Raw genomic sequence first — 18,308 nt, forward strand, 5'->3', positions numbered from 1 at the left:
ACGAATCTCCAATGACAAACACTCGTAGTCACAGAAATTGACGATATTTCAATCAATCTCTTCGATAGGGCCTTTGGCTTTGTTGAAGAGCACAAATAAACAAAATGCAAATAAATACATTCAAGGTAGCAACTTTACCGTAAAAAAATCTTCCTGTTGAGTACACAAAAGTTTAACCAAATTGAAAAATACCAAAAATGTATGATAACACTATTAGTCTACGTAAAGAAACAATCTAACAGTGTCCAAGATCAATCATCTTCCCCAATTCCGAAGACTTCGTGCTCCCGCCTCACTCTTTCATCATCTATACTCTTTCTTACCTGATTTGAAGCTAAACCACCTCTTTGAAGCAGCTGACAACCTTCTTCAGCGAGCTCCAAATCCTTCACAGGCGCACCTCCTTCAGGATCATCGTCATCATGATCATCGTCAACAGAGTCCCCGAGCTCAAAATCTTTCAACCTGATTCCTCCCGAATTGTCTTCTCCAGTTATATGACTCTTGATCCGTTTCCTAGCCCTCCACTTTACTACACCAACCACCCCGATGATGATGCCAAACAGGAAAAACACCAGAGTCAATGTTCTCCTTGGTCCATAATAAGCTTCACGAACCCGCTCCAGCTCTGCAATATTTTCTATTCCTTTCTCACTCTTTCCTTCGCTTTCGACAACACCCGTAGCGTTCGTAATCAAAGTTCCGTTTTCAAAGGTCTTCGAGACGATTTCCATGGTTGGGCCATCTCCCATCTGTGACCAGGTTGATCGAGCAGGTCCGACTAGATCCAATTTATCGATCTCCAAGAATCTTAGCAGCATATCTTGCGTACCAATCGGTTCATCCATAGGTACTAAATGAGACTATAAAGTCGATCTGAATTATCAATTGCGAGTTGCTCTTCCCCTTGACAAAAGTTGGAGAAACAAATGATAAAAATATTCTCACAGCTTTATCAAAGACCACAAGACTTAAGCCTCGCTCCTCTCTCCAGGTACCAATCTTACGACCATTGACGAAGTAATCCTTGGTTTCTGATTCTTGACTCCAACCCGTTTGACCGTCCCAAGTCAAAGCCTGAATAGATCGATCGATACCCATCGTATTACACATAAAGTCTTGATCACCTGCGTAGAGGAGTACCTTCATCTCTTTCAATAAGTTGGGTAAGAGTTTATATGATGGTTTCGAGTTGGGTGACCACATGTCTCGTGCTTGAAGAAAAAGCAAGATCATCATTGAGGATGTGTATATCAATGAAAAGGGGGAGTAAAACAAGGTTCACTTATTGTATCGTTACATTGTTTCCAATGACCTGGCTTGTGCTTGGCATGAAAAGCTTCAATCGTTTCTGGCCTCTAAAATCGATATCACGCCAATGCGTTCAGAATCGAACTCAATTTCAGATATTGGGTAAGATGGAAAGAAATCAAAAAGAACACACGTTCAAATATTTTGTCACAGGCTTGACTACATCCGGCCAATCTTCATCACCGACTGCTCTCGACTCAGTGATATTGTAGGCCACTGGCTTCATCTCTACGCCATTGATCCTAAGTCACGAAGTCCACCAAAAATCAGCTCAGGCAACACTTTTGTTCCTTTCAAGCATATCCCATAAGGAGTAAGAATAAGGAACGCACTTCTTAGAAGCCCCATCTAGAATTGGCTGCAGCATATCTTCACATTCACTTATGAGGACTTGATCGTGGGACTCCAAGACTGACTGACATCTCTGCCAAGCCGCTTCTGCTGGTTTGGCTTCCTTTGAACCTTTCACGATCATCCCTCTTTCATAAGCAAATTCTAAAGAAGGTTAAATCATCAAAGAAGATTCAAACAAAAGATAGGGGAAGGTAAAGAAGAGAAACCTACCAATATATGTAGGGTATTGAGCCTGCGGATTGATCCATGCGTTGCCCATGAGCAAACCTTTGAGGTTTGAAGATACAGAAGTCGTAGATTTGATAGCTTGTGCAATGTAAGGTATGAACTGTCCCGCGTATGATTCACCTGCTAGATAGGTCTAACTCAAAGACCACAAAAAACCCAATGATTTGAGCAAAGACACACGTAATCTGACCTCCAAACCAAAAAACGAAAGTAGCTTACATCAAGATTAGATAATTCGGGGAAAAGTTTGAAGAATCGTTCGAGAAAGCTAACGACCTGATTAGCAGCCTATGCAAAAGAGAAAGAAAACCATTACGTCATCTGTTATAAGTTGTCGGTTTTCACATTCGAGAAACTAAACAGAAAAACTCAAGCTTACCTACCTGATCCAATTCACGGATTGTTTCCCCACCTCCAGCAAAAGAATATCCAGTTCCAGCCGGTTGATCAACTATCCATAACAAATCTCAGTCCTTCGTCCCTCACGAAAACAAAGCTACTAAAAAAACCACTTCACTGAACAATAAATTCGCATACTGAGACCAAGACCACTGTGAATTCGTAAGCTTAGAAGATTTTTTAGATACTCGTAACGGACCGATCTCCATCAGGCCACCTTCTAGAGAACTGCATCCTGGACCTCCATTGAACCAAATCACAAGCCTGTTTAGAATAATAATAAACAAATTAAGTCAGTAAGACTATAGAAAAGATATGATTTTTCACCACAGCAGCTTACTTTTGTCGATTTGGAATATGATTAGGTCTTATGAACCAAAACCAGAGATGAGATTGACTTGTTGATGAACTAGTCGAAGTGGTTGAAGTGATTTCTGAAGTGGTGGTGATTGGTTGAGAAGATATATGACCAGAGTATTGAGTTATATCTGATTCTTGACCTGGTAATGAGTTGATGTAGAAATCGGCAGTGCTAAGTGGCACGAATGGTATTGAGTTTGACATGATGATTTGAAGTTTAAGAACATCACCTCAACAACGATACGATTTCAAGTCCTCTCCTCAGCATTTGGCTCCGCAACTGCATTCAGTCGATCACAGGGCCAGACCCCGAGGTTACCGCCTTTATCCGGGGTGGATCAGGTGTCGGATCAGGCCTTGAGCTGACCCGGTGACAGCTTAGTGATACCGTGTTCCACTCACTTGGCTTCAATGTGAATTGTATCGAACCATCAACGCGAACATCCGTCGATTCAGAGCTTCGATCAAATCATGAAACGAAAGCGAACTAAGAACGACGAAGGTCCTCATCAGATCAAATCCTTACTTTTAAAGTATTTTCCCTCGACAATCTCATTGTGGCAATTGCTCAAACTCAGAGATGAAGAGGATGAGAACCTGATTCCCTTGAAGAGTTATCTTGTGGGACTGCAAATTACCTCTTCACTCGAACTCCATCAGCAGCCCGCACGGCCTCAGGCGTGCGCACTCCAAACAGGCGCTGATGATGCTGAGCCGCAGATAACCATGGCGCAGGTCCGCCATAATCTCCTGACGATGAATTTGCATCGTACCCGGACTTCCTCGACTGAAACTGATTTCGAAGTGGTGTGCCGTGTCTCCCTGCAGGTTGTTGACGCGGCTCAGACACGTCTCTTGTGGATTTCCTCGCGTCCCTCTTCGAAAGACACGGGTTCAAAACAGAATGTGCTGACATTGGGATGTCGTATGGTGCGATATATCCACCGCAAGTTTATCTCGTGGCTAGTTCTTACATGATTTGATGTAATTATCCGGTTCAGAACCATCGAGACTTGCCGTCCTTTGCCATTCCAGTGTTGGGTCCTTACGCCAACAATCTGGTAGCGAAACACATGTCGATCGAAAACACATTGGCCAATTTTGTGGTCAAATCTTTCGTATTTTCAGCGCTACTCGAACGGTATGTTGAGATAATTAGTAGTGATTAGCTTTAACTATGATATTTGACTTTCAAAGCTTGTCTTCCGCAAATCAGAATAGGTGCCAAAGCCATGATTGAGCTGCTTACGACTACATCAATCTTCGTACCACAAGATAATGGATGTTATTTTCAAGTATGCGGCAAGCCTCTCGTGGACCTCGACGTCATCGCTGCACCGAGAGTTGAAAGCTCTGCGCCGCAGCTTACGAATGTAGTCATATTGAAAAGCTCACTGATGTACTCACGAGCCAACCGAATCAAGACTGGCCGGATTAAAATGGGGATTCCCATCGAACGTTGGTATATAAGTCCCTGGCTGTCACCGCAGGTTCTCAAAGAAAGAGACTGACTGATAATACCTACCGTCAGACCCTCTCAAAATTATACACAGTTCATCACCTTCTTTGCTCGAAAATCATTTCAAGGCTATATACCTAGCAAAGCGTATCTTTCCATCCAGCTTTAAGCTTCTGCCTTTTTCTAACATCGAGCAAGACATTGAAAAACTATCAACAATGAAGACACCTAAGAGGCTCAAACCGCTTATCGGTCCTTCTGGCCTGATATTTCGGATCGTCAAGAGTGCAGCTTCAGATAGGACCAACGAAATCCTACAAAAGTCCTGCCCAAAAAAAGTACGCAAGATCATTGATCAATATTTGCTTCACTAGTCTGATCTTACATGAATCGTGTTAGTATCAAAATCAGGGCTTGACTGAAGAAGAGAAGTTAAGCGTTGTTGAACTGATAGAGCCTAGTCAAGCTAGCCACACACGACTCTCTTCACCCTTTCAAACATGCACTGATCAAGTCACTGAATCGAAGAGCAAGACCTCCTGTGCTGATACGAAGCCAAAATTTAATCAATTTGTTTGCTCATACTATGAAGTTGAAAGCTATATATGGGGTATGATCCATTCACTTGGTTTGGGTAACTGGTGGGGTGATTCTTCGAAAAACGAGGATGTCGTGCGCGAAAGTACGTCAACACTATCGGCGTCATTCTTTCAAGTATATGCGCAACTAACTGAGACTATGATACTTATCAGATATCACCCACATCATCAAGCTGCGCAAATTTGAAAAGATATCTTTGCATCAGCTTGTTCAAGATATGACTATGAAAGACTGTCATTGTTTGATTGGATCGATCACTGATATCACATCCCGCGCTATGTTTCACGATTTTGTCTGGTGGTTCTATGAATCATTCATCTGCAGTCTCATCAAGGTACTTCCTTCATCTTTCGAGCGTAAGATAGTGTTTTTTAAGACCGCATGGCTTTACTGACTTGAGACGACAATTGATCCGTTTGAGAAAAGAACACTTTCTTTGTGACCGAATCGGCAATCTTCAAGAACAGGACGATATATTTTAGGCTGGACGATTGGGAAGAGTTGTGCACGCCCTTGATTCGAAATCTACGAACTGACGCATTCATACGCATTGAGCCACAGGACGAGGTGAGGTTCACACTGTAGGTGGTAGACTCAAACGTACCGCACGCTGATAGATTCAATCAATTCAGTCATATTTTAAAGGTCACTTGCAGCTCGGGAAGTCGTCTATGAGACTACTGCCCAAAGAGAGTGGGGTTCGGCCGATTGTAAACTTTCGACGGAAGATACCCACTCGAGGTGGATTGTCAAATAATTCAGTCCTGCAAGACTTATTTGCAACTTTGACATACGAAAAAGTGCGAGTAGTGGTGATCAGTTTGTTTTCCAGATAGCGCTTTCTGTCCCAACTGACAAACCCCATATTATTCCAGGACATCAAGCCGGACTTGATGGGATCCTCTGTTTTAGGGTTGAATGATATTTACCAGAGATTCAAAGAGTTCAAAAGTCGTCTCAAACCCGCAGCCAATGAAAAGTTGTATTTTGTGAAGGTAGACGTTAAAGCGTGCTTTGATACGATTCAACAAGAGAAACTACTCCAGATCATAAATGGTTTGTTAACAGAAGTAAGTCTTGTAAATTCAAGTTCTCAATATCTTCATAAGAGACATGGCTGCTAAACATCCTTTGAAACTGAAGGACCAGTATGTGATCCAGAGGTATACAAAATTGACGGGTACATCGCTTGAAGGCAAAGTGAATAAGCAGTTTAAAAGACAAGCTTATCCAAGTGGTTTGTCATGCTTCGAAAACTCGTTTTTGTTTTTCATGATACTTCTTCGAGTTGTCCCACTAATGGTTTTTCCATATGTTTGCAGACGAACATCCGGATTTTGACGATTTTGTTCATCAGATCTCACAGACTCTACGCAACGTGATTTTTAATGACCAAGTTAGATACCCCTACATACATAAAAGCTATCTTCTGAGCTTGTTAAGAGAGCACGTTACTGAGAACTTTGTGAAAGTAAGGATTCATTCTTGTTGATTCGCTTTCTTGAGTTCAAGAACTGTTCAAGAACTGTTCAGCGCAAGTTGTCACCTGAGTATTGTTGTTTTCACATAGATTGGCAGCCATACGTATCAGCAAAAAGTTGGAATTCCTCAGGGATCTATCCTCTCCCCATTGTTATGCAGGTAAGTAGTCGATTTATCGGACTTCCAGATAGCCCTTTCAACCGAAGATCCCGCTGATGGACGCTGTTTAGTTTGTTCTACGCAGATATGGACAAAAACCATCTCGGCTTTACAAATCGAGAGCATTCAGTATGTTCATTGTTCGGTTGGCTCCTGTTGTAGCAAACCGTTATTGATAGGCCTGTGGATTTATGTAGTTACTGCTTCGTTTGATGGACGATTTCTTATTCATCACAACTTCCAAGAGTGATGCGGAGCGATTTCTTGAGGTCATGAAAAAGGGGATGCCAGAATATGGTTGCTATATATCCACTCAAAAAACTTTGACCAATTTCAAGTACAGCGACACGAAAGTACTTGAAAGCCCGGGTCAGTGGAATATCTTTTATTTTCGCCTCCCGCGCTTCATTCTATATTTCGAGCTGGGTACTGATAGAATAGACCCATTGATGTAGAATTTCCTTGGTGTGGACATCTCATCAATACGAAGACGTTGAACTTCACAATAGACTATGGACGCTACCACGGAACTCGTAAGTTACACGGACATCTCTACCAATACTCTCACCCACTGAACACACTATGACTTTGAATACTGTAGATATCGGGGACACATTGACTGTGGATATGTCAAAATCACCGGGTCTATCATTTAGACAAAGAATGCTTCAGTTCGTTGCTGTCTATCCCATTTAAATCGAATCCTGTGACTGACACAATGATACAGGGCTGTGCGAGTACGGATGAGTATGATTTATCTTGATACAGAATTAAACTCGGCAGAGACCGTTCGATTAAACATCTATCAAGCCCTTCTTCTTGTGGCTACAAAATATGTGGCCTATCTAAATGATTGGAAGGCTAACGTCGTCAGGTCCTATAAATTTTTCCATGGTACGCTACGTTCTACCGTAAATTTTTCCCTTGATGAGCTCAAGTATTGATCAAGAACGGGTCTTACTAGACGTCATTGAAAAGATAATCAACTTCCTCTGTACCAGTGTACAGAGACAATCAGAACAAAAATATGTAATTGACGCAGGTGGAATCTGTTCAATCAAAGCTTTCGAGATCACATGGTACGCACTGTAGTTGAAGACAATATATACATTATAAAACAGCTCATAAACACCTGATCGGCCTCTTCAGGCTCGGCCGACAAGCTTTTTCGTATATACTGAGTCGTCGCCCACAAAAATTTCGAGTTATCTTGAGGTTATTGAAGATCGATCTGGAGAAACAAAGCAAGCGCTGTTTCACACGACGGACGGCTCATAACTTGCACACAACACTGCGCTCGAAATCAAATCGTGTATTCAAGGGGATTAAATACTGATGAAATATATCGACTCATTTCTATACGTCAGTCAAAGTTTCACATCTTTTAGAGGATGAGTAATTTATCTCTGATCTTGCTATCGTCAGGTATAGCTTCTTTGACTAATTCATACCCAAAGGTTTCCAATTATTGTCTAGTTTGTGATCAATCTGATTTGTAATTTTTTTATTAAGATATTTCAATAATCATATAAGAAAGAAATTCAGTTAATGTAGAGTAACATCATGGATTCATAAAGCGACCGCAGATCTGATCCTCTGCGTTTGTGAAAAAACATTCAAGGGGTTTTTACTTTCTAGTTAGCCCTCGTATAGTATATATACTTGAGGAGAGTTAGCAATACAAAAACCAGATTCAGAAATTTCAAATATATGTAGGTGATCTGGGCTCTGCACAGGTGTGAAGCTAGTTCGTCTGAATTATAATTCTACCCATCCGAAATATTTAATGGAACCTCATTTATAAGTTCGGGCATTAGTGCAACGGGCTACGGTCGCGTCACTCGCTCCGAAGGAACCTATCTTAAAAAGGGAGAAGATTAATAAAATCAACCTGAGTATCCTGTAAAAAAAAGTACAAGAAAGACGGTTCACAGTATGTAGTATCAGAACCACATGTCAAGAAATATTGATCTTGTGGTGAACCTGGACAAGCATGATTATGAAGAAAGGTTGATATTGTGGCAAATATCACGGTCTGTATTAATGGTTATGTCAAGGAATACGGAGCCAAAGAAATGTGAAAGATATATCGAAAACAGCGTGATGTTTTATCAGTTCATCAGAAGGATCGGAGAAGTTCTTGAGGAGGTCGTCGATATCTATTTCCCGAAACCTCCCCATGAGAGGAAAACGACCAGAGTATAGTACCATTGGTCTTTGTTGACTCCTGAACCGGCGGGAAACACTGACAGCACCTACAGCAATGGTTCAAAAACACTCAAGCTATAATTTTAAAGGTGGCAAAAGGTAGACAACTTTGAAACATTTTCAAATCAGCTTGAATGGAATTGATATGAATTAATAAAACATTGGTTTAATTCTACCAATCTTATTATCACAATGCTGATATTTTAATATCATCTGAAGATGTTGAACACCTTACGGTCTTGAAAAAACTTTCGACCATATTTGATTTGGATCTGACCTAGGAGTATAGATCAAGATGGCTGTCTTTTTCGAGTTGAAAAAAAGATATGATCGATTTCTAGAAACGTATTTAAAGTCGAGCTCTTCATCACTTTCTTTCCCTTACTCACAACCCCTACAAATCTTCATTTTGAACCTTATAACCAACGACTTTCTTTCAAAAAACCATCTTACCTACAATCCACTTATCTACACCCACCAATTTTCAAAAGTCATGCGATTCTCAATTTCTAGTCTCCAATTTTCTTTTGTCTTGGTTTTGTCATTCTTTGCAAGTAAGTTGAGGCATCTATGAACATTGTATTTTCTTGATTCATCTTTCAAACCTCTAAAGACTAATTGCCGATATTTTTTTAAAAATAGTGATCACTAGTTCACCACTACAAAATGACTTCAATCAAATCAAACCAGAATCCACAAAGTTGAGTGAAACTTCAAAACGAATCAAACCAATCCTGAAACATACTCAAATCGTCTGATTTTTTTGACTGATTCATTTATTTGTAGGTTTAGAAGATCATTTCAACTTCATAACAAACGTGAAGATCAAAAAGAATCCAAAGATACATTTTATAACTTAGCTACTAATTCAGTCACTACTAATACAAATACTAATGTTACACCTAATCCAACTGATAAAAAAGATAATTAATCATCTGATTCTTACGCCAAGAAGGAAAATCGTTTTTGATCTTTAGTTTGGAATCGTCCAACACTTATCAATTTGGTTGTTTTCTTTTTCTCTCATCTTTCGTTCTTTCTCTTTTTGCATTTTTCTTAAACAATTAATTTGATTTTAAACTTTATGCATGTTTCTTGCGATCTTATAACTGAATTTTTTTCCTTGTTTTCTTTGAGAAAGCTGTCTTGATATTGTTAAACACTTAGGAAATAATCTTGATCACAAGTATGAAACGAGCAAAATTACTCATGAGATAAGGCTGTGTCGACATTCGGACAAAGTCAAGGGGAGCTCAAAATTATCGCACCTCCCTCTCCACGTGAGAGACGTTCACAACCCACTTGATTGGTAAGGATTTCTCAGGCTGTTAAAAGTGCCAAGGGAAAACAAAACTTAGACAAGCATCATTCGGCAGGTTGGGCTTCCATCAAACCTTGCCATAAGTTGAGCCCCAGCACTGGGCATACCCTAGGCACGCCAAATTGTGGTAACGATCATACATATAGTAAATCTAACGAATGTTAAAGCAAATGATCTACTCATGTTATATACCTTTGTGTATTTCACAGCATGTCTCCAAGACGATCCGATTATAAAAGAGTCAAGAAAAAATGAGATGAAAGATGAAGAAGAAGACTTTGATGCAAGAAAAAGAAAAAGAAAACAAGAGAAGAGAAAGATGTTTGAAGAGATCCATGAAACTTTTTGAAAAGTGGTGTTGATGATTCAAGGTTTTGGATTGGTATATAAGAGAACAATATTAACAAGGAATTTGACATTTTTTGGAAAAGATGAAGATGAAGGTGAAAAAGAAATGAGGCTCTCAGAGTAATTCTTTTGGAAAGATGAGGCAAAGAAATTCGATTAGTAACGAAACCTTTTTTTAGGGAAATGAAATATCAAAAGTGACTTACTCCTTTTCTCATCCACTGAGATCCCACCTGGACCTTGATTGATCAACAAGATCAAACCGCCCACAATCGAAAGCACTTGAAAGAAATCATACCTAATGAAAGAAACCCAAGCCCAATGAACCATCAAAATCGCAGATCAACAAGAAAGGATCCTCGAATCACTCACTTTCGAAAGTCTCTTTCAGGATGATCTTTAGGTTTCGACCACCAATTATTACTCATCACATTAATAGTAGCCGAAACCAAGACCAAGAAAAGAGCCGATCCTCTAGCCTTAAAGCCCACGACGACCAACAAACAAGCCATGATAGCCAAAGCTGCAATTCCAATAGTAAGAAGAGTCACCTCATTCGAAAGTCTAAGACCCGTCAAAATCATTTGTCCGACAAAGAAACCGATCAAAAGGATCCGACCCATTAATTGTAAATAAGTACGATGAGTAGATTGAGCATCATGATCAGATGAATCGATTGGTAAACCAGCAAAAGATCTAACTTGATTAGGTACTTCTAATGTATCTGATAATCCTAGTAATAAACCACCTAATAATGAAGTGTTTAAACAAAGAAAAGTTAGATCTGTAAATAAATCATAAACGATTCCTTGACCTATCATAACACTAATCAATCCCGGAAACGAAACCCATGACCATCTCTTGATGATCACTAGAATCGAACAAACAACCATGACCTGTTTTAACCCAAACCCGTTTCGTAAGTCATACAAATCTCTTGTTTTCGAAAAAACCATATATAATCAAACTCACAATAATATTGAAAGACAAAAAACTCAATCCGAAAGTTCTAGAATACTTTTGTTCCTCCTAAGAAAAATGAAAGTAACGGTAAGCATAAAGAGCAATTTCAAAGAAGAAAACTTTCCAGAAGGAATCTTACCACAAGATACTCTAATTGATCATCCCATTGACTAAGGATCCTAAGTGCGTCTTCAAAAAAAGTAGAAACCAATAAGAATCTCCCAAAGCGTGGTAAATGTGGTTTCAATGGTTTCGAAATCGATTCAATAATACTTTCGATATGACTTGAAATCGTTTTTAGTTGACTCTTGGTATCCGTAGGTACTGGCGTAGCTGCTGGAGGTACATATCCCGTTAATGGTCGTCCTAGAGCGCAAACCAATGGAATATTAGTGTTTTGTTTCCTAGCCTGATGGATGTATGCAGAATACTTACGTTGACCATTGATAGTATTATCGACTGGTGGTAGAGGAGGATATACGTAGTTGACATTAGAAGGGGTGGTAGATGGAAGAACAGATGTATCGGATGGTGGTGGAATGGTATTTTGTGATGGTGGTGGTGATACTGCAGGAATCATGATTGGTTCGTGTTTCGTCTTGATTGTGTGTTTTTGGATGAATGGGTTAAATTGACTTGAATGTGAATGAATATGTTTGATGAAGTAGACCAGAGTGATGAATAGTTTTTTATTTAATTTTGAATGAGACCCTAGGACGTCGTCGATTAAGATTGAAAAGGGTCTACAATGGTTTATGAATATTGTAGTGTGGTGTGGTGTAGTGGTGATGGTATTTGTTAAATGAATCGTGGAAGTTGGCTTGAAGTCAGTCTCAGTCTCAGTCTCAGTCACAGTTTCTCATCCAAACTTGAAACTTGAGAAGAGGAAAGAAATCAAAATACAGTCTTCTCCTTCCCTGCTGTACTCATTTGACTTCGCGTTCGATTTGGGACGCGAGCTACGCGTATTCAGTAGCTAAACTGTACTACACTCCCTCCTGCCAACTGTGCTTTTGAGCTAAGAATAGCAACTTCAATACCAATAACCAGGGAATATCTACATAGATTGGTAGAACTTGAAGCAGGTGAGCTTGATATTTCTATATCTTCTCAAGGTCATCTGAAGCACTTTTTGGTTCTTCTCTCTTGATGGTCAACACTTGGGACCGGACATGGGCTAGGTACCTAAAACCACTACTTAGGCACTTCACTCAGGTGGTGGGCGCGGTGCACTTGGACCGTCAAAAGGCGCGCCCATACACAAGACTTGGATAATCTGAAGCGTAGAAGGTCTTCTTGGGCCTAATCTTTAGGGGTTCTCAAAGTTGGCCCGGTTTCAAGAAAACCCAGTTGACCCAGTTGCTTTTTGGCAGTAACCTTGTGTATCGAGTTGACATTTTTTGACAGATCACAGCCAAAAAGTCAACTGGGTCAACCGGGTTTTTCAATAAGCGCATGAATCCCTTGGAAGTCGACCGAAGGGATTTATGCAAACAGGAGGTGTCAGGATTACTCCTGCAAGCCCAAGAGACCCGACTGTCAGATGATTTCACCAAATCTAGAGCGAGAGCAACCTGTGAAAGGTATATCTGGCTATCCAGAAGCGTTCTGCCATAGGCTTTTGGCTGAGGTGGCGGGGGAAATTTTGAATAGACAGCTCGTCTTAGGGAGGGTCATGCCTGTGCGCCACCCTATTTTTTTTAGTGCCATAAAGCTTACAAAAAAAATTAAGGAAATTTCATACTGATTGAACAGTGGCTTAGCTGTTTGCAACTCGCTTTCAACTACGGTTGAATTGCAATTTTGCAGAGCTTCGCCCAGTCCCTAATACACAAGGTTACTGCCAAAAAGCAACCAAGTCAACTGGGTTTTCTTGAAACCAGGCCAACTTTGAGAACCCCTTTTGTATCCCACAATTGTAATTTTGGTCTGTTTAGCTTTCAAGCCAGAGAAAGCCCTACAGATGAGCCTCACTTGGGATATTTCTGCTATCAATTGCTCATCTGAGTTGCAAGACCCTTAAAATAGTTCATGAACAAAAAAATTTGTGATTTTTATCTTGAAAGTGTGGTCATCCTGACTTGAAACAGCTTTTCTCTCATCACCATTTGTGTTTGAGCTTCATCACATCCTTGATTGCTGTTTCTGAGAAGGTTTTTTCATGTTTCTACACCACAAGGGCACACAGATGTCCTAGGGACAACCAGGCTTTTTGCAGGGGAAGGGACACTCCTGACAAAACTGATCCAAGGAGCTCAGGTCAGAATCAAAATTCAGGACATCCCACAGGCTTCCAAGGGTGTTCCTAATTAAATGTAGGCCCTGCCAGGCATCCTGAGTGTGTGCTGCAGACATCTGCATGCACTGACATCCAGGGAACAGCCCAAACAGGGGTGCCAACGGAAGCGTACAATCTTGGCCAGTCCCAATGTCCTTCCACTCAAAAGTGTCTTTGTGGTGTAATGTTTTTTTGCTTCAAAGGTGCACCCACATACCCCCTGCTATTTGGGCGTGTCCCAGACAATGGATTCTGCTCCTGGGTGTGCTGCTCTCTGTCAAATCAGCACCCACCACCTGATATCTTGGCACCTTATGTACTCAGCCTAAGGCCTTGGGTACAAAGCTTATGGTACTATTCATCCATCTGGTATGGTTGGTGAACTGACAGGAAGAACCACTTAATTTGATATTTTTTCAAAGATTGTTTCACAAGTTGCAAAAATCATTTACATAACCAATTGAATTATTCTGAGACCATCTCATTGAGACCTATTCAAAACTATCCTCAGCAGAACACATTTCAAAAGTCTTGTTTTTTTTAGTTTTATAAGACTGATCAATTTGGGTTTTTTGTTGTTGTGATTACAAAATACCTGGTCTGTGGTTTCATGCTTCTTGTTATCACCAACCATAGTATATTTTTGTTGAACAAAGTCTAAACATTTGGGACCAGTCACACATCTGGTGGTGAGAGGTAGCATGAAGCAATGTTGCCCAGAGTAGCCTTTATAAGCTACTGTACAGAAATACATAGTTGATGAAATACTCTAGTGACCAGATTAGAGACACAAAAACAGGTATGGACAGGTATGGAAGACGCAAAGTGGATGAGTATGAAGTTAAATGGTCAGAGAGGTGATCAGCCAACTAAAGAATTGTCAAAGGCAAAGGATATCTTATTCAAATTAGAGACTGAAGAAAATTGAGGTATTTATAGACCCTTGGAATTGAAGTAGAATTGTTAGGATCCTAGGAAGAATTAGCAGCAAATGATCACTCTTTCAAAAATCACTATTGAGGAGGCACTGAGTTACAATTGAAATATTGATTAATGAAAAGAGAGAGATTTTTGGATACCAGAGAAGTGACAAGATGTGAGAAGGAAGAAATGTTGTGGGGAGAGACTAGAGAGCACCTTCAAAGACTTGTGCCCTGAAAGGATGGTTCTCCATAGGCTCCGGACGTCATGTCCCCAGTAATGGTAGCAGAAAACCACCCTGACAGGATCACCCAAAACACATGATCTCTTACTCAGCATGAGTAAGATAACACAAAGAGACCTGTAAATTCTTTTTGTGTACAGGTGATAGAAACAGTAATTACTAACATAGGGAATACAAAGAAAACTATGAAATGCATAAACTGCCACAAGTGTAACACTGAGACTAATGGAGAGAGAAGAAGGACATATGGATCATAGATCATGATAGGGGGTGTTGTGTTTGAATATTCACAACAGCAACTATGGCATGGGAAAGTTTTCACATCCCAACTGTAAACCAACTTTCCTGAGTTTGTATAATCACCTGTAAACCACAATCAAGGCTTTTGCACATGTTTTCCCCGGTTATCCATCCAGTAATGAGAAAAGGACTGGTAAGAGGCTGCAAGGTTGTACTTGCATCCACTATCAAGCACACCTGTTTCCAAGGGTGAAGCAGTCAAGGTGAGGTCTTTGATTTTGCTTGGTAAAGATTATCTAAAAGTATGCTATAGCGGGAAACTTCATTAGGGGTTTCAAGTTAGGATATTTTTGTGTGCAATTTTTACAAAACGGACAAGTTTTCAAAATTATATGATGTTCTTTTTTCTGGAAATATATGGTCAACAAAATTTTTGACATTTACGGTAAATTTACAATCTTGCACAAGTTATTGTACTGTAAAGATACTGTAAAAAACACAACTTGAAACCCCTTAATATTAGGGGGTTTCAAGTCAGAAAACTTTTGTGAAACTTTTCAAAAAACAGACAAGTTTTTTAAATTTTATGATGTTTTTTTGAAAATATACGGTCAACAGCATTCAGGACACCAAAAAAGGTGTCCCAAATTTTTGTAATTTACGTGAAATTTTACGGTCTTGGACAACTTGTTGTATTGCAAAATACCGTAAACTTTTTGACTTGAAACCCCCTATTATGGTAAAGATTGTAAAAAGCCTCATCATGAATTGTAAACAAACTCAAACATATAACATTGAAATGTAGACAAACTCAAAGATCAGATTAAAATCCTAGAAGCTTATTACATTACAAAGCCCACAGTATCCTTATCCTCAACCTTGCAAGACAACAATTGCCAATATCTGAAGATAAATCTAGGACTACCGACGTCAAATCAAACTAGAGTCCCTGTAATAATTCATGCTAATCCTAATTGTATAGATTAAATTTTACAAGTTGATTAAGGCCATTCCTTAAAGTACGAGGGAACTGAAGGATATGTTCTAAATTTGCTTCAATTTTCAATTTGCTTGCAGCTCTATCCCAGAAACTGTATGCTATTTTGAATGACCAAGACATAAATTTCAGTTTCAAACACTTTAAATCAAGAACAAATCTTCAACACGTCATAACACATACTTTCCGGTAAATTCTTTTCTGCAAGTGTATATAAGGTGTACCAAGAAGTTTGCAAAGATGCCACACAGTTATATAAGTTGACCATAGGTTCATAAATGGGAGATGCTTCATGCGCTGCCTCTCCTAGGATGAAAAAAATCTTGGTATACCAGTCTCTCTCAGGCTCAGACATGTGATGGAAAGTTTTTTCCTTCTTGATCTTCTCAAGGGTTGTTTCTAGGATTTGGTGTGAAGCAGAACCTAAACGATTGTGTAAACTTTTAACAGCCATACTGTACACTTGATACCCGGTCTGCAAAAAAGTATCGAGATGTTGTTGATGGCGACATCTTAAAGCATTCACATCGGGATCAAAGCTTGCCACGTAATCTACAAAGTGCATAGGTGGAAGGTCCCATACTTCTTGTTCCGGAAGCTTCTTCTTGTAAGTGAGTTGTGACGTATATCCATGGGGTATATCAAATCCTGATGGGCCTAGAGAGCTCGATGCCGACGGTAAACGCCCCGCTTGAATCAAATTGGATGTAGCTTTCTTGATGACCTGGTCTTTGGGGGGCCACGTATCCTTGCCTAGAAATGGAACGGTACCATAGGATAGAAAATATCAACACACCCTCGAGTCATAGGCCACCGAATCACCATATTCTCCTGAAAGAACAACTCATACCATGATATACCAACGTTGCAACATCCCAATTGTCACCAGGTTCAACTTTTCCCATCATTCCAAGGGCACTATACAGCTCGAGTGTTAGAGGGGACCATACCAAGAATGAAATATGTTTCCAATACATCACAAGAAGGTATGCAGATGTAATAGAATGAGTGCCGAAGCCAAGTCAAACTGATGTATGTTGTTTGATTTCTTGGAAGATCAGCCCGACTGAATGAAGACTCTTGGGACACCTAAGTAACTACTGACTAGAATTCTGAATATCAGAATTACTCCGTAGCAAGGGGTCAAGGAGAGGAGTCCGAGTAAGTGCTCCACCCTAATAAGATTCTCATACACTTCTTCTCTTCCTTAAACTTTTTTGAGACTAAGTATGCGAGGTTCACATTTCACTATAAAGCTTTATTTGTACAATCTTATGTCGCAGTCTTGGCTTCGTGGTTTCGGTAGCACGGATTTTGCACAAAATCTCACTGCGATTGAAAGATTGGAGTAGGATCCCTGGAAATATATATCCATTGCGTGTGCAAACTTTCAATCCAATTCATTACTTTGAGTGTGGCCGGAGTCGGAAGGCTATCAGACACTGTATCTATTTGAGTATGCGAGCTTCTGCGACGCTACAGTAACAGTTTCTGCGATTCTTAGGTCAACCTTGGGCTGATATGTTGCGAAAGGTGACGCATTGGGTCATGCCGATACCCGCTGCAATGCCTGCTGAAGGCCTTAGTAAAGGCCGATGCACTCCATTGCAACGGCCCTTGACGGGTTGTTCCCAAACATATCTACAGATTAAATACCAAGATAAACAGTGGTGTCTTGATGATATCAAAATAACGAAATCTTGTTTCTTTTATTGATTTGAGCCTGCAATGCGTTGTGTACATTGCAATGGCATCGCATGGGGAGTTGCGATTGCCGGTTTCTGAGACCTGAAAAAAACCGATGCGAATAAACTTGAACGTCATTGACGAACAGGTTTGAGATGCGAGAACAAGATATTCCTCGTCAAGGCTTCTGAACTATGCAAGAAGTGAGGCAATTTTTGACCACGAGTCTTACGAGATGTCAAATCAAATCGGTTGCTCAATGAATGACTGACTTCCCCGCGTAATGTTGCGCTTGAACATCGTGACCAGCAAACGTTGTGAGGTGAATTTACAATGCCTTTGAGCATTAAAGCTGTTCATTTATCCGGAGCGATGAGAAAAGGACATGAAGAAGCCGTGAAGCACTTCGACTATGATCAATCAACTGGCTCATCTTTTGGTCTCGTGCTCTCTGTAATATTCACTCTCCATACGGCATTCGACCCAAACAGTCATTTCAGAACAATCTGTTGATCTCGTCTCAGAACATTCTTTTTTTACTGACCTGACCTGACTTGACCTGTCACCTGAACAGAAATGACCTCATCTGATCGCAGGAGTCAAATCAATTCTCAACAAAACCTTACATAATCGAATCCGCTTACATACTCTGACGTCATATATAGTCTCATCAAATCATCTCCACCGCAAAACTCCAGAAAACCCCCCCGCACACTCCATTTTCTGAAACATAATCCACACTCCAAATCA

The 18,308-nt window shown here is 40.2% G+C and overlaps 4 protein-coding genes across 4 annotated transcripts; 1 reads left to right on the forward strand and 3 right to left on the reverse strand.

The window, feature by feature from the left end:
• Nucleotides 1-39: 39 nt before the first annotated feature.
• Nucleotides 40-2,878, reverse strand: MELLADRAFT_117480 (putative carboxypeptidase KEX1 precursor; the record flags this gene model as incomplete). The annotated part of the gene is made up of 10 exons (XM_007413907.1): nt 40-863; nt 949-1,214; nt 1,286-1,358; nt 1,445-1,553; nt 1,644-1,806; nt 1,876-2,026; nt 2,113-2,181; nt 2,277-2,344; nt 2,411-2,556; nt 2,633-2,878. The coding sequence occupies 10 exons, from the start codon at nt 2,854-2,856 to the stop codon at nt 252-254; spliced, it is 1,881 nt and encodes a 626-aa protein (XP_007413969.1).
• A 1,451-nt stretch (nt 2,879-4,329) lies between these two features.
• MELLADRAFT_66061 (uncharacterized protein) lies at nt 4,330-5,105 on the forward strand (the record flags this gene model as incomplete). Its single annotated transcript, XM_007413823.1, has 3 exons — nt 4,330-4,449; nt 4,511-4,793; nt 4,864-5,105. The coding sequence occupies 3 exons, from the start codon at nt 4,330-4,332 to the stop codon at nt 5,103-5,105; spliced, it is 645 nt and encodes a 214-aa protein (XP_007413885.1).
• A 5,239-nt stretch (nt 5,106-10,344) lies between these two features.
• On the reverse strand, nt 10,345-11,772 carry MELLADRAFT_109819 (uncharacterized protein; the record flags this gene model as incomplete). Its single annotated transcript, XM_007413906.1, has 6 exons — nt 10,345-10,355; nt 10,436-10,527; nt 10,602-11,125; nt 11,202-11,258; nt 11,332-11,558; nt 11,628-11,772. The coding sequence occupies 6 exons, from the start codon at nt 11,770-11,772 to the stop codon at nt 10,345-10,347; spliced, it is 1,056 nt and encodes a 351-aa protein (XP_007413968.1).
• A 4,073-nt stretch (nt 11,773-15,845) lies between these two features.
• Nucleotides 15,846-16,849, reverse strand: MELLADRAFT_66064 (uncharacterized protein; the record flags this gene model as incomplete). Its single annotated transcript, XM_007413905.1, has 3 exons — nt 15,846-15,973; nt 16,056-16,625; nt 16,723-16,849. 3 exons carry the CDS (start codon nt 16,847-16,849, stop codon nt 15,846-15,848), a joined length of 825 nt encoding a protein of 274 aa, XP_007413967.1.
• Between the last annotated feature and the right edge of the window lie 1,459 nt (nt 16,850-18,308).

This window comes from Melampsora larici-populina (genome assembly GCF_000204055.1).
Source record: "Melampsora larici-populina 98AG31 unplaced genomic scaffold MELLAscaffold_39, whole genome shotgun sequence".
Taxonomy (NCBI): Eukaryota; Fungi; Basidiomycota; class Pucciniomycetes; order Pucciniales; family Melampsoraceae; genus Melampsora; species Melampsora laricis-populina.